Source organism: Lithobates pipiens, unplaced genomic scaffold (genome assembly GCF_037356315.1).
Source record: "Lithobates pipiens isolate NorthernLeopardFrog02 unplaced genomic scaffold, aLitPip1_a1.2 Scaffold_8, whole genome shotgun sequence".
In the NCBI taxonomy this organism is placed as follows: Eukaryota; Metazoa; Chordata; class Amphibia; order Anura; family Ranidae; genus Lithobates; species Lithobates pipiens.
In genome coordinates, this window is record NW_027507903.1 from 479521263 (window position 1) to 479537938 (window position 16676).

Here is a 16676-nt window from a genome sequence, read left to right on the forward strand (position 1 = left end):
GCCAACAAGAGCCAACGTCCACGAGAGGAGGAAGCAGAGGAGGGCAGGCTTTATGCAGCCTGATTCCCCCTACAAATACAGGCTGACCTGTGGTCAGCCTTACACTAATTCAGTGAGATTTTAAAGCTGCACATCAGTGCAATTTGTATCTCTGATTTAATTGTGGCTTGCGACTTAATTCAACAAAAGTCTATGCAAGTCGAAATGAATTCCCCAAAAAGTAGTGCAGCAACCTTTTTCAGTCACTGTGACTTCAGACGCAATGATTTGAACATCTTCAGTGCCAGCAATGGGGTGCAACTCATGTGATTTTGAACTGTCAAATGGCACCAGTGTGAACCAGGGCTTAGAGAGAAAGATGGAGGAGAGAGAGAATGGAGAGGGAGAGTGAAGCCAAAGGCAGCCAGTACTGATCAGTGTGTTCTGGCGGGGTGGGGCGGGGGTTCCTGCTGTCAGAATACAATAGCACAATGAGGGAGATCATTGCACTAACATTGCTTGTGTTAGTATGGCAAACTCTCAGCTTTTTCATTCAGCTCACTTGGTTGAATGAAAAAAACTTCTAAAGCCACGTACACACGTAGCCATCTGTCCGACGTACTTAGTCTGGCGGACTTCCCGCCAGACTGTACGTCGGACTTTCCGAACGGACTACTTGCCCACACACGGCACTTTTTCAGCGGACTAATACGGCGTACTAAGTCCGCCGTACTATCCGCCCTACTTTTGAAATGAACGGACTCGCCCACACATGCGGAGGAAAGTCCGCTCATTTCGAGCGCGTCTCCAGGTAGGCGGGACCCGCGAAGGATACGTTGCTGGCCCCGCCACCTGGTATTGGCTTAAAGGGGAAAACCAACGCCGAAAAAAATCGGCGTCCACATCAGACCCTTGTCCGAGCACGCTACCCGGCCGGCCAGGAAAGGGGGGACGAGCGAGCGCCCCCCCCCCTCCTGAGCCGTACCAGGCCGCGTGCCCTCAGCATGGGGGGTGCCTTGGGGAAGGGGGGGTCGCGCGGCCCCCCACCCCAAAGCACCTTGTCCCCATGTTGATGAGGACAAGGGCCTCTTCCCGACAACCCTGGCCGTTGGTTGTCGGGGTCTGCGGGCAGGGGCTTATCGGAATCCGGGAGCCCCACCGGCCCCCCACCCTATGTGAATGAGTATGGGGTACAATGTACCCCTACCCATTCACCTGTAAAATAAAAGTACAAAAAAAACACAACACACAAGATAAAATAGTTTATTGCACAGCTCCGGGGGTCTTCCGTCTTCGGGGGGTCTTCTCGCCGGACTCCTCCGCTATCTTCTTGTAGCTCTTTTGCTAGCGGAGGAGCCCGGCTTTCTTCCTCGCCGCCGGCCTCTTCTTCCGACTTCGGGGGTCTTGTCCCCCTCTTCGGTTCTTCTGCCGGGCCACCGCTCCTTTTTCTAGCTCTTTTACAGGTGGTGGCCCGGTCTTCTGTCGCCGCCGCCGCCGCCTTAGGGTCTGTTGTGGACTTTGGGGGGACCCTCACGCCGTCCATACCAGGCGGCGGGGCCAGCGACGTCTCCTTCGCGGGCCCCGCCTACCTGGAGACCCGCTCGAAATGAGCGGACTTTTCTCCGGGCGGGAAAAGTCTGTTCATTTCAAAAGTACGGCGGACTGGCATACACACGGTCGGATTGTCCGCCGAAATGCGAGTCCGGCGGGAAGATTGGAGTGTAAAACTACATTCAAAGTATGACGGGGGGATTGTTTGGCGGACTTGAGTTTGCCGGACTTTTCCACCCGCTTGTTTGATCGTGTGTACGCGGCATAATGTGTGCCCAGCTAAGTGGAGGGCCAGTTAAAAAATAGAAAAATGCCTAAAAATTTTCCTAAAAAAATTGGAGGAAAAAAATTACCACAAATGCCTGTTGCTAGGCAGATCGTCCTAATCTGCCTCTTTCTATTCCGCGGTGATCTTCAGTCTTCTCCTCCTCACGTCGTCTTCTAGTGATTGGGGCGCGGTGTGTTCTGGGAACTGTGTGTGTCCCAGAACACAGCGCTCACCATTCACAAAGCGCTGCGCGATTCGTGCATGCGCAGTAGGAAATGGGCAGTGAAGCCGCAAGGCTCCACTGCCTGTTTCCCTTAGCTGGAATGGCGGCGCCGTGACCCGAGAGCTGAGGGATGGTCGGCCTCGGGCGGCCAACATCACAGGCACCCAGGACAGATAAGTGTGCTTATTAAAAGTCAGCAGCTACAGTGTTTGTAGCTGCTGACTTTAAAAAAAAAAATGCCCAACTGGCTCTCCCCTTTAAAGGCCAAGTCCAGTTTTCGAGCATGTTACATGTTAAACCCACATTTAGATTAACATGTCAAAGGCTCCAGCACATCCCCGCACACCCCTTAACAGCCAGCGGGGGCTTCTCTCCCGTGCAACTGATGTCACATTCAAACTGGCCAGATTTTTCTGCAAAATCTTGTACATTTATTATTTTTTCCCCAAAGGTGAAATTAGCCTTTAAAGGAGAAAGAGAGTGGGAGAGAAGAGAAAGGAGAGAGAGAAAGAAATGGAGAGAGGGAGAAAGGGAAAATAGATAAGGACAATGAAGAAAGAGAGAAGAAATTGTCTATCTTCCCAGCTTCAGAACTGGGCAATGGCAATAAAATAGTTTTCAGTGCCAGTGATCTGCAGTTGCTGTTATTCTCTTTGTTCCCCCACCCCCATTCCCCCCAAACACAAGAAATATAGTCTGCCCTGTGTACATTGGCAACGCTGCTCACTTTCAGTTTCTATTCTCAGACATGATGTGGATAACCCACCCTCTGCTTTTCTCTGTTCTAACCTCAAACTCACAAAGATACAAACAAGGACATTTCAGCAGACATTAAGCCATATCAGGGGCCTCAGATATTAGTCTGTATTGGGTCCCTGGCAGTATGTCCGACCCCACAGTCACTGCCTATCTGACCAAGCTGCTTTGTTCACACAGCGGTCGACTAGAGAGAAATCAGTTGGTCAATCTACTGGATATCTCAGCAAAGCAGATTGAGCAGATCCTGCAAGAAGAGCTGCTCAGATTCCCACAGAGTTCTCAGTTTGTACTGGCCCGGAGCCCCCTGAGGATTTGCACCAACTACCTGCACCCGAAGGGCGAGGAAGAAGAGGAGGGAAAATGCCATAAACTGCACCTTTGCCGTGACTACCTGAGGGGCCAGTGTCTCCCAAACCGGAGGTAGGTTCAGGAGCAACAGGAAGGTGTCAGAAAAGCTGGAGCAAAGGAAAGGTGTGGGAAATGCTGGAGCAAAAGGAAGGTGTCGGAAATGTTTGAGCAAAAGGAAGGTGTCGGAAATGCTGGAGCAAAAGGAAGGCGATCCTAAGTATAGATCTAAGGTTATTGGGGGTATGGAGCATGAGAATGCAGGAGTATCTGGGCAAGAAAATGGTTACTGTGTGGGTTCAGAGACACAAAACTGTTACCCTAGGTAGTTTAGTTGGGGGCATTGGGGTGAATCTGGAAGTATAGGTTTAAAATTAACCAAACATTTTACAATCTAAGGCTGCAATATTCTTTAGATTTAGTGTGTATGGGAAGCAGCTATCTAAACCATTCATTTTATTTGTGTTCTATCAGAAGGGCCTTCACGCTGCACAGTTAGTTATTAAAAGTTCTAAGGGTCCTTTCACACTAGCGGTCCAATCAGGTCCACCTGTCAGTTTTTCAGCCAGACCTGAGCGGACCCTCCAGTCTCCTCTATGGAGCGGCAGATGTCAACACCTGCCACCATCTGATCCGATCCTGCACACTAAATAACTGATGGATGGTGGTCCTATTTTCCATCCGTCTGGTGGATTGGATTAGATCAGTTGGAAACGGACAGACGGTCTGTTTCCATCCGATTTCACCATAGAGGAGAGCAGCACTGTGTCCGTGTCCTCTTTGCACAGTGCAGCAGACACTGACCTGTCACCTGCCTGCTCAGCAGGGATCATGTAATGACAGCATCTGGGCATTATATTTCTTTTGTTTTTTTATGTTATGTTTTTGATAACTGATACGTTTTATACTATTAGACCCAGTTCACACAGGGACGACTTGTCAGGCGACTTAGCCGCCTCACAAGTCGTGTCCCATTCTGTACTATGGAACCGTTCTAATAGGAATGACTCAAGTCGCTCCGACTTAGAAAAAGGTTCCTGTACTACTTTTGGGGCGACTTCAAACGACTTGCATTGACTTCTATACAGAAGTCATTTTGCAAGCCGTCGCTGAAGTCGTGTGCAGGTCGCTTGAGGCAGCCGTGCTGTCCCTGTGTGAACCAACTCTTACCCATCACATAAAAAAAAATATATATATATATATATTCTTGTGTATGCTCCAACGCCGTGAAAAATAAAGTGTACACGTTCTTCAGTAAACTTGCTTTGACTTAACACTGAAGCAGTCGTGTACTTTATTTTTCATGGTGTCGGAGTATACACAAGAAGATATGTTCACATATGATTATTATGAATATTTATGATGGTTTATATTTATTGTGCACTTTATTAATCAGACACACATATGTTATATTTGTTTTTTGAGTTGTTTCCTTTGCACCCTTTATATATATATTTTTGCATTGTTATTAGTTTTTCACAAATTTTAGGTGCAGCATTGGTATATAATCAACACATTTTTTTTTTATTGTGGCGCCGATACCCAACACTTTCCCCCTCACATTACACATTACATGTCTCTGTGAGTTAATTGCTTGCATATTAATTATTCACAAGGGCACCCTGATCGGTGCCCATCAGTGCAGTCTCATCAGTGCCTACAAATGCAGCCTGATCAGTGCCTATCCAATGCAGCCTCATCAGTGCAGCCTGATCAGTGCCCATCAAAGCAGTGTCACCAGTGCCCATAAGTCCAGTGTCACCAGTACCCATCAATGCAGCCTGATCAGTGCCCATCAATGCAGCCTTATCAGTGCCCATCAGTACAGCATCACCATTGCCCATCAGCACAGCTTTATCAGTGCAGCCTGATCAGTGTCCATCAATGCAGCCTGCAATGCAGAGAGAGGAGAGCCACCAGATTACACAGTGCGGGGGTCTACCGCTTACCCAGTGCTGCCCCTGTCATATGAAGTCCCGCCTCCTGGACTGGCTCCTATGATAGACGTCACCAGTGTGTTGTCTATCATAGGAGCTGATCCAGGAGGCGGGACTTCAAATGACAGTGGCCACCAGGTAAGCGGAAGATCCCCGCTCTGTGTAATGCAATGAGCAGCCCAATGGGCACAGTGAAATCCCTCCCTCTGCCCCAGATCGCGGTGCACCCACCCGGGATCGGCCCTGCAAAGCGGGTCTGTGCACTGACCTGTGGGTCCTGCCGACCGCTGACCCGTGGGTACTGCTGGGAGCTGGCCATGGCCTGTGAGCCACAGACCATGGCCAACTCCCAGCAGGACCTACAGGCCAGCTCCCAACAGGACCCACAGTGCTAAGGCCTTTTTTGAGGTACTGGGAGGGCAATGGGGTAGGATAAATGGGCAGGGGGGGAGATAGATGGGAGGTGGGGTCAGCTGGCCCTGGGGGTGTTAGGGTCTCTCAGCTCATGACAGCTGCCCGTACCAGCTCAGCAGGTCCTTGCATGGCCTCCTCCAGTCCTGGGGGGGGAGTGATGTCCCTGCCCTGGGGGCTGGGGTCAAGTAAAGTTGCAGCCCTAGCCAGTCACGTGAGTCCCAAGTCCCAACTTCCTGGCGTGCTCTTCCTCCTGCGCTGCTTCTCCACCCACCTCAGTGAGGTGGTGCTTTGTGCCCCGAAGATCCCTCCCCAGACCCTCCACCCCCCCCCGTGCAAATTTTTTTTAAATCATTTTTTAAATCATTTAGTGCTTCTGGGGAAGGGGACGGGGAGTATGTGGCACTAGAGGTTGTCAGTATTTTGTTGTATTTTTACATATTGATATTTTTACAATTAATATGTTTTTATTTTTTTCACAATGTTTTTTTTTTGGGGGGGGGGGGGGGGGGGTTGGGGCAGTGGACAGTGCTGATGGGGCAGGGGGGAGTGGTGTCAGTATTTTTATTTTATTTAATTTATCAAAGTTTAACCCCCTAATAAAAATACAAAACAAAGAACTGGACTGTTCCTTGCTTCAAATGTGCTGTGAAAACAGGGTGTGCCTGGCTGTGCAGGGTGGGGAATAACACATATAAATACCTTTCTTCCACCAATAAAAAATACCCTTTTTTATTGGTGGAAGAAGGGTATTTATATATGCGTGTGCTTTTTGATACTATTTTCTATTTTCATTCAATATTTGACATTTATAAAGATATTCTGTATTTACGTAAAGTGATACTAAAGTCTCGTTTTTTGTTTTGTTAAAAATAACAAACATGTCAAACATGTTACCTGCTCTGTGTAATGGTTTTGCACAAAGCAGCTCAGATCCTCCTCTTCTCTGGTCCCTCTTCGGCACTACTGGCCGCTCCCCTCCTGTTGAGTGCCCCCACAACAAGCAGCTTGCTATAGGAGCACCCGAGCCGAGCCGCAGCTCTGTGTGTCCATTCAGACATGGAGCCGTGGTCCACCCCTGCCCCATCTTTCTCCTCATTGTCTGACTGACTTTGATTGAAAGCAGAGGGAGCCAGTGACGTAACTAAAACCTTCAGGGCCCCGGTGCAAGAAACCATGAAGGGCCCCCCTGACCTCTGGCCAGGGCCCTTCCCACTGATCTCGGGGGCAGCAGGACCTGGATAGGAGGGGCAGCATATGGAGGAACAAATCCCCTCCATTTTCCTCCTGCAGCCACTGAATGCCTATGGGAGGGAGAGGAGAAGAAGCAGGATTTTAGCGGCTGCAGGAGAAAAATGGAGGGGATTTGTTCCTCTATATGCCCCATCCAGGTGTACATGGGCAACATGTGCGCCATTGCAAATGTGACCCCTGTAGTTATGCCCCTGGGATGAGTGGCAGGGGTGGTGGTGGGGGGTGGGATCAGTGGCAGCAGTGGTGGTTGGGTGGGGATAGGATCAGTGGCAGCAGTGGTGGTAGTGGGGGGATGGGATGAGTGGCAGTGGTGGTGGGGGGATGGGGTGGGTGGCAGTGGTGAGGGGGGATGGGAACAGTGGCAAGGGTGGTGGGATCAGTGGTAGGAGGGATTGAATGGGATAAGTGGCAGAGGTGGTGGTTGGGGGGATGGGATGAGTGGAAGTGGTGGGGGGCACTGGATGAAATGAGAGGCAGCGGTGGTGGGAGGATGAGATCAGTGGCGAGGGTGGTGGTTGGGGGGATGGGATGAGTGGTAGTTGAAGGGCGGGATTGGATGGAATGAGTGGCAGAGTGGTGGGGAGGGAATGGGATCAGTGGCAATGATGGTGGTTGAAGGATGGGATCAGTGGCAGCAGTGGTCATGGTGGTGTGGGGGGTATCAGTGGTGGTGGTAAATCAGTGGCATTAGTGGTGGTGGTGCTGTGGGGGGTATCAGTGACACTAGTTGTGGTGGTGGGGTGGGGGGGGTAAATCAGTGGCAGAAGTGGTGGTGGTGTGGAGGGTATCAGTGGCACTAGTGGTGGTGGTGGGAAATCAGTGGCCGTAGTGGTGGTGGGGGTATCAGTGGCAGTAATAGTGGTGGGAGGGGTATCAGTGGCAGTAGTGGTGGTGATGTGGGGGGAATCAGTGGCAGTAGTGGTAGTGGGAGTACCAGTGGCAGTAGTGGTGGTGGGGGTATCAGTGGCAGTAGTGGTGGTGGCGTGGGGGGTATCAGTGGCAGTAGTTATGGTGGTGATTGAATGGGATAAGTGGCAGAGGTGGTGGTTGGGGGGATGGGATGAGTGGAAGTGGTGGGGGGCACTGGATGAAATGAGTGGCAGCGGTGGTGGTGGGAGGATGAGATCAGTGGCGAGGGTGGTGGTTGGGGGGATGGGATGAGTGGTAGTTGAAGGGGGGATTGGATGGGATGAGTGGCAGAGTGGTGGGGAGGGAATGGGATCAGTGGCAATGATGGTGGTTGAAGGGTGGGATCAGTGGCAGCAGTGGTCATGGTGGTGTGGGGGGTATCAGTGGTGGTAGTAAATCAGTGGCATTAGTGGTGGTGGTGCTGTAGGGGTTATCAGTGACACTAGTTGTGGTGGTGGGGTGGGGGGGTAAATCAGTGGCAGAAGTGGTGGTGGTGTGGAGGGTATCAGTGGCACTAGTGGTGGTGGTGGGAAATCAGTGGCCGTAGTGGTGGTGGGGGTATCAGTGGCAGTAATAGTGGTGGGAGGGGTATCAATGGCAGTAGTGGTGGTGATGTGGGGGGAATCAATGGCAGTAGTGGTAGTGGGAGTACCAGTGGCAGTAGTGGTGGTGGCGTGGGGGGGTATCAGTGGCAGTAGTTATGGTGGTGTGGGGGGAATCAGTGGCAGTAGTGGTGGTGGCATGGGGGGATCAGTGGCAGTAGTGGTGGTGGGGGTATCAGTGGCAGTAGTGGTGGTGGTGTATGAGGGGAATCAGTGGCAGTAGTGGTGGTGGGGGTATCAGTGGCAGTAGTGGTGGTGGCGTGGGGGGGTATCAGTGGCAGTAGTTATGGTGGTGTGGGGGGAATCAGTGGCAGTAGTGGTGGTGGCATGGGGGGGATCAGTGGCAGTAGTGGTGGTGGGGGTATCAGTGGCAGTAGTGGTGGTGGGGGTATCAGTGGCAGTAGTGGTGGTGGTGTATGAGGGGAATCAGTGGCAGTAGTGGTGGTGGGAAGAATCAGTGGCAGTAGTGGTGGTGGGGGTATCAGTGGCAGAAGTGGTGGTGGGGGTTATTAGTGGCAGTAGTGGTGGTGGGGGTATCAGTCAGTGGCAGTAGTGGAGGTGGGGGAATCAGTGGGAGCAGTGGTGGTGGGGGTATCAGTGGCAGTAGTGGTGGTGGGGGAATCAGTGGCAGTATTGGTGGTGTGGGGTATCAGTCAGTGGCAGTAGTGGTGGTGGGGGGTATCAGTGGCAGCAGTGGTAGTGGTGTGGGGATCAGTGCCACTCACTCGCAAATCACTTGCTTCCCCCTCCTTGCTAGGACTTGCTTGGGAGGGAAGAGAGGATGGACGGGGCCAGGGCTGGACTGGGACACAAATTTGGCCCTGGACTTCATCATGACTGGCCCACTTTAATTTTGAGTGTCTCCATCAGCACTTCCCCTTACATCAGAGTGTCCTTCCTCTCCTCCCCCTCCCACGTGTACTCAGTTTTGATGGCAGCTTCTCGTTCCTCTTTCCAGTCATGTGATAAGTGATAAGGGGAGAGAGAATGGAACGTCTGCCAGCTGTCTCTCCCCCTGCAGGCTGGAGGGAGCAGAAGGCCTAATGCTCTCTTCAGCAACTGTCGGAAGCTGCTCCACCTAACAGAAGTGAAATCGTGATCACTCACTGTCGGAGAGGATCAGCTCCAGGACTGCACCTGACCGGCCCACTGAGCCATCGGTCCACCGGGAAACTCCCTGTAGTCCCAATGGCCAGTACATGCCTGGACGAGGCCTGTGAGTATCCGTGAGTGCGGGCAGAGAGGATGGGCGGAGTGGTCGGGGACTTTGCCCATGAGTGAGGGCGGAGCAGGCAGAGACTGTGCAGTGTGCCCGAGAGTGGCGGCAGGGAGGATGGGCGGAGCGGGCGAAGAGGATGGGTGGAGCGGGCAGGGACTGTGCCTGTGCGGGAGGGCGGAGAGGATGGGCAGAGCAGGTGGGGACTGTGCAGTGTGCCCGTGCGTGTGGGCGGGGAGGATGGTCAGAGCGAGCGGGGACTGTGCCCGTGAGGGAAGGTGGAGAGGGAGGGGACTGTGCAGTGTGCCCGTAAATGTGGGCGGCGAGGATGGGTGGGGCAGGCGGGGACTGTGTGCCTGTGAATGACCAGCGAGTGTACTAACTCCCGAGCGGCGGGCCCCCCTACTGTGGCAAAACTCAAGGGCCCAGTCGCAAGTGCAACTCCTGCAACCCTGTTCATTTCGCCACTTTGTGGCTGTCTCACCGAATGAGGAGGGAGAGTTCTGGACAGCCAAGTTTCTTGTGTAACATCACTGAATCCAGATTGGGCTCAGGTAAGTATTAGGGGGGCTGCTGCACACAGAAGTCTTTATATCTTAATGCAGGGCTCGACAAACCCCGGGCGCCAGGTCGCATTTGAGACTAGAATTAGCGACCTGGAGCCTGGGGCGGCATAGCTGAGGTATCTCCGTGTAACAACGTCCCCCAACCCCCCGGCGCGATCGCGTTGGGCCATGCCCGTAATTGAGGCTGCCTTTTGCAGTCCTATGGTTCCTTCTTGAATATGACGCCATCTTGTGGTGGCCGTTGGTGTGACAAGACAACCACCTATGCTAATAGAGCTTCCCCTGTCTGTTTTCCTTCCCATCTCCTTCCCTTTATTTAGAACCCCCAAACATTATATATATATTTTTATTATAACACCCTAGAGAATAAAATGGTAGCTTTTGCAATACTTTCTGTTACACCGTATTTGCGCAGCGGTCTTACAAGTGCACTTTTTTGGGGAAAAAATACTTTAATTAAAAAATAAGACAACAGTAAAGTTAAACCAATTTTTTTTTTTAGATTGTGAAAGATAATGTTACGCGGAGTAAATTGATACCCAACATGTCACGCTTCAAAATTGCGTCCGCTTGTGGAATGGCAACAAACTTTTACCCTTTAAAATCTCCATAGGCAATGTTTTAAAAAAATTCTACCGGTTGCATGTTTTGAGTTACAGAGGAGTTCTGGAGCTAGAATTATTGCTCTTGCTCTACCGATCGCGGCGATATCTCACATGTGTGGTTTGAACACCACTTTCATATGCGGGCGCTACTCAAGTATGCATTCGCTTCTGCATGCGAGCTCGGCGGGACGGGGCACGTTTAAAATTATTTATGTTAACTTAAACTTTTTATTTTTTCACTGTTCTTTTTAAAAAAAAAAAAAACCTGGCTCCTAATTTTTTTTAGCTGGCTCCTAGATTCCAAGCAAATTTGTCAAGCCCTGTCTTAATGCGCAGAATGCATTGAGATAAAAAAAACCTTCTGCCTTTACAACCACTTTAATTTAGCTTGGTTGTTTTTGATACGCCACGTGTGTCCCGTGAAAGCAGCTTCCCTTTGACTGGTATTCTAGTCACCTTTTTTCTTTCATTATACCTTTACCAAGGAAGCTCCTACATCATCTGCTTACCAGAACACTAGACCTCTGGAGATATGAGGTCATATGTTATTAATATCAGGTTGGTAATAATTGCCACTTGAACCAGAAAAAGCATCAAAGGTTACATATCTTTCATATGGTGATACTCTCAGTATGGTGGCAGTACATCACCCCATTCAATGTAATCACAGTGATGTACAACCTGGCAAGGAAGAGAATAAAGCACACTATAGTGCAGGGGTAATGAATTAAAATTAAAGGAGGTCCGGTCGCCAAAATTTTCTTTGGGCGGAGGTCCGAATCTCAAGTCTGTGCTATGACTCAGAAAGATTGTAGTCACTGTATATCTATCAAAAACATGAGAAATGTACAATTTCCTTAGCATTTCAACAATATTTATTGTCAAGTTTCAGTTACAATATTAAACATGTGGACAGTTGGAACTAGGATAGCTTTACATTGCCCCTTTACATCAGGTGTCCCCATCACAGTGCCCCTTTACATCAGGTGTCCCCATCACAGTGCTTCTTTAAATCAGGTGTCCCCATCACAAGTGCTTCTTTAAATCAGGTGTCCCCATCACAGTGCTTCTTTAAATCTGGTGTCCCCATCACAGTGCTCCTGTACATCAGGTGTCCCCATCACAGTGCACCTGTACATCAGGTGTCCCCATCACAGTGCCCCTGTACATCAGGTGTCCCCATCACAGTGCCCCTGTACATCAGGTGTCCCCATCACAGTGCCCCTGTACATCAGGTGTCCCCATCACAGTGCCCCTGTACATCAGGTGTCCCCATCACAGTGCCTTTGTACATCAGGTGCCCCCATCACAGTGCCCTTGTACATCAGGTGCCCCCCATCACAGTGCGTCTTTAAATCGGGTGCCCCCATCACAGTGCCCCTTTACATCAGGCATTCCTGTCAGAGTGTCCCCTTACATCAGATGTCCCCATCAGAGTCTCCCTTAATATAAACTGTGCACATCAGGGTGCCCCTTAACATAAAATAAGGGTCATGCTGATGGGCACATTTTATATTAAGGGGCACTCTGATGGACACAACAAAACGTGCCCCTTAACTTAAAATTTGCCCATCAGAGTGCACCTTTTAATATAAAATGTACCCATCAGTGTTGCTCTTAAAATAAAATATGCCCATTAGCGTGCCCCTTAACATGAAATAAGGGTCACACTGATGGCCGCCTATTATGTTAGGAGGCACTCTGATGGACACATTTTATTTTAAGGGGCATGCTGATGGGTATATTTTTAATGTGCACATCGATGGGCATATTTTGTAGTGCACATTTTATGTGCCCATCAGCGTGCCCCTTAACAAAATATGCCCATTGATGTGCACATTAAAAATATACCCATCAGCGTGCCTCGTAAAATAAAATTTGTCCATCGGAGTACCCCTTAACATAAAAGGTGCCCATCAGCGTGACCCTTATTTTATGTTAAGGGGCACGCTGATGGGCACATTTTATTTTAAGGGGCACGCCGATGGGTATATTTTTTAATGTGCACACCAATGGGCATATTTTGTTAAGGGGCACCTTAACAAAACATGCCCATCAGTGTGCACATAAAAAATATACCCATGTGCTCCTTACAAAAAAAGCCCAGCATTGTGCATATTAATAATATACCTATCAGTGTGCCCCTTAAAATATGCCCAACAGTGTGCACAATAAAAACAGTCTCATGAATGATCACTAATGTGCCCACATACCTTAACTGCAGGAGGGAGGGCACAACTGAAGCTGTCTGGCAAGGAGAGCCAGGACCCGGGAATAGGGAACCGCGTGCAGCAGTGGGGGCGGGGCGCGCATGTGACGTCACACCCCTACTGCCCGTGAGCGTGAGTGTCTCTTCAGCTCCGAGAGACACGGCCAGGAGCAGGGGGCGGGCGCATGCGTGCAGCGTCACTGGTTGCTGGGGAAGCCCGCGGTCCCAGCAAACCAGTGATTGCTGTAATTTACTACGCTCGCGGCACGGCGGTCCGGGCAGAAGCTCCACTCGGTCCGGACTCGGACCACGGGCCGCCATTTAATGACAGCTGCTATAGTGCATTAACAGGGCTAAAAGGCTATGTTATGTAAACCCAACATTTTCTATTCCTGATATGTGCCTGCTGTACCATGTACTTGTATGAGAAAGTATCCTGTTCTCTTTGTATTGCTTCTTATGTGTGAAATCCCTGTTGTGCCTGCCAGTTCCTCTGCTTTTCCATCAAAAACTGACCACACTCATGAGATCACAGTGTGGTCAGTTCTCTAGCTGTGCTGGAACTTGGCCTGCTCTCCTCCAATGATCAGACTTGTGCTGACATACCCCCTTCCCACGCAATGCCATTCACTGAGAAGACCAGTGTGCTGTTGTTTCTTCTCCCTGAGCTTCTTATGCAGCTCAGAACAGAGGGACTGTGATTACTTAGTTATAAAAATGGGAAAAAAGGTATTTATATATTTTTTATATGTATACACAAATGTTTTGCCTTTTTGTTTCTATTTTAAACTGAAAATATTTTACAACTTATTTTACAAGGTGAGGGTTTACATATACTAAAGCCGCGTACACACGGGCGGATTGTATGGCCTACTTAGTCCGCCGAAACACATTTCAGCGGACAGTCCGCTCGTGTGTGGGCTTCAGCGGACTTTTTCAGCGTGCAGTCTGGTGTACTATTTCGGAATTTTCGAAATACTGTCCGTCATACTTGGGTTTCAGCGGACAATCCGCTCTTGAGTAGGCTAGTTCGACGGACTAAGAATGGCGCATGCTCAGAAAGGATTTACACGGCGGAAGGGTGCATTGCTGTGTATTGGACTTCCTATTTCTAGTCCCGTCGTACGTGCTGTACACGTCATCGCGCAAGCTTTCGACGGACTGTTTGTTCATCCGTGTGTGGTCAAGTCCGTTCATTCGAAAGTATGACGGACTGTCCGTCGGATTGTATGACGGACTAAGTAGGCCATACAGTCCGCCCGTGTGTACGCGGCTTAAGTCATAAGTCATGTACTTACAAAATTCCAATCATTGTAGCAACAAACTGATATGCAATTTTGGCACATCGCTCCAACTTTCAGCAATTTATGACGTTACTGCCAATGCGCTTTGTCTACTGACATCTTCAGGGGACAGCTAATGGCACAAGACATCACTCAATCCTCTTATAGCATTCATTGAATGGTGCGAGCCCTTGGAGAAGATACAAAGGTTCATAAACATGGTTATAGTGCACCTTTGCCCACATTTCCACAGTGCCAAGTTTGGCCTCACCCACAATTCCCCAGTGCCACTCCCTGCCTACATTTCCCATAGTACCAGGTCCCATTCACGTTTCTAATAGTGGCAAGTCCCACCCACATTTCCACTAGTAACAAGCCCTGCGCACATTTCCACTAGTGACAGGTTTATCCCAATTGTGACAGGCCCCGCCCACATTTCCAAGAGCGACAGCCCTACCCACATTGCCAATAGTGATGGACCCCACCCACATTTCCACTATGACAGACCCCACCCACATGTCTGGTAGTGGCTGGCCCCACCCACATTTTTGACAGTGACAGGCCCTCCCATGTTCCTTGTGTGTAGAGTCAGCAATCAAACCTAACAAAATATGTAATGCATGTTAATAAGTAATTAAAGTAAAGCTAATTATTAAAATATCATATAAACAAATAATTCTAAATCTGAAACTACCCAGTGTTCCTGCCATGGAGGTCCTTGTTTAGGTTTACAAGAAATGGCTGCAAAGAGTCTTTAAATGTCATAAAGTTAGTTTTTTTTTAAAAGCCCAATTTCAGCCCAAACATTTTTTTTAGGTTTAGTCCACCTTTCTGACCATAGTTCATGTAAGGCCGCGTACACACGGGCGGATTGTCTGCCCAACTAAGTTCGTCAGACAATCCGACAGACAGTCCGTCGTAATTTTGAATGAACGGACTTGACCACACACGATGAACAGACAGTCCGCCGAAAGCTTGCGCGATGACGTGTACGGCACGTACGACGGGACTAGAAATTCGACGTCCAATACACTGCAATGCAACCTTCGCCGTGTAAATCCTTTCTGAGCATGCGCCATACTTAGTCCGTCGAACTAGCCTACTCACGAGCGGATTGTCCGCTGAAACCAAGTTTGGACGGACAAAATTACGGAAATTCCGAAAGACTAAGTCCGTCAGACTGTCCGCTGAAAAAGTCCGCTGAAGCCCACACACGAGCGGATTGTCCGCTGAAACACGGTTCAGCGGACTAAGTTGGGCAGACAATCCACCCGTGTGTACGCGGCCTAAGACTTATAAACAATTAACCCCTCACATTTCCAATTATGACAAGCCGCACCCACATTTCCAATAGTGCTAGGCCTTGCCCACAATTCCAATAGCAAGCCCCACCCACATTTTCAAAAGTAACTAGCCTCGCACACGTTTCAAAAATGACAGGCCTCACCCACATTTCCACTAGTGACAAACTCCACCTACATTTCCACCAGGTGCAGAGCCCTGTCCACATTTCCACTAGTGCCAGGTTTTGCCCTGCCTACAATTCCAACAGTGAAAAACCCCACCCACATTCCCAATAGTGGCAGTCCCTGCCCACATTTCCAGCAGTGGCAGGCCATGCCCACATTTCCAATAGTGACAGGTCCTGCCCACATTTTCAATAGTGACACACCTGCCCACATTTGAGATAGAGTCAGATCCTGCACACATTTTCAATAGTGATAGACCACGCCCAAATTCCAATAATGACAAGCCCCACCCACATTTTTAATAGTGATAGGCCCCACCCATATTTTCACAGTGACAGGCCCCAACCACATTCAAAATAGTGACAGGCCAATCCCACATTTCCAGTAGTGACAAACCCTGCCCACATTTTTACAATGCCAGGTTTGCCCCATCCACATTTCCAGAGTTCCAGGCCCCACCCACATTTCCAATAGTGCCCTGTCTCACCCACCTTTTCCAATAGTGGTAGGTCCCACCCACATTTCCACTAGTGACAAGCAACACCCACAATACCACTAGTTCTAGGTTTAGCCAAATAGTGACTGGCCCTGCCCATATTTTCAATAGTGACAGACCCTGTTTACATTTCCAACAGTGACAAGTCCATTCCACATTTCCAATAATAACAAATCTGCCATTTCCAATAGCGATAGGCCCCACCCACATTTCCACACTATAACAACACATATGTTTTGCATTTTATTGTAATTTTATGATTTTTTTTGGTGTCTATGAAATTGATTTAGTAAATTTGTACATGTTTTTTGCAATTTTTTTTTCTAATTCTTTACACCCATCTCCACCAAGAATTAGAATCCATGGTGTTCTTTTATTCCAGGCCACGCTGCAGATTCTCCCACAATGTCTTCTCTGACCACAACTATGCTGTGCTAAAAGCCAGTGAGCTGAGTGGACTGAATGAGGAGGAGATCAAAGTTTTACTTTTTCAGAATGACAACCAGCTGCTGCCAGTGGTGAGTGCAAGTACTGCTTACATTGTGCCCCCTGCCTTGTGATTTAGATTGAATGTTATGGGAAAAATGCCGCCCA

At 49.4% G+C, this 16676-nt stretch overlaps 1 protein-coding gene across 1 annotated transcript in view; it reads left to right on the forward strand.

Moving 5' to 3' along the window:
* Nucleotides 1-2762: 2762 nt before the first annotated feature.
* The window catches only part of LOC143962232 (uncharacterized), a 148765-nt gene continuing 134851 nt past the window's right edge, over nucleotides 2763-16676 (forward strand). The window contains exons 1-2 of the mRNA XM_077471562.1: nucleotides 2763-3200; nucleotides 16465-16600. Coding sequence (XP_077327688.1) covers nucleotides 2905-3200; nucleotides 16465-16600 — 432 coding nt within the window. The 5' untranslated portion in view covers nucleotides 2763-2904. The remainder of the gene's footprint in view (nucleotides 3201-16464; nucleotides 16601-16676) is intronic.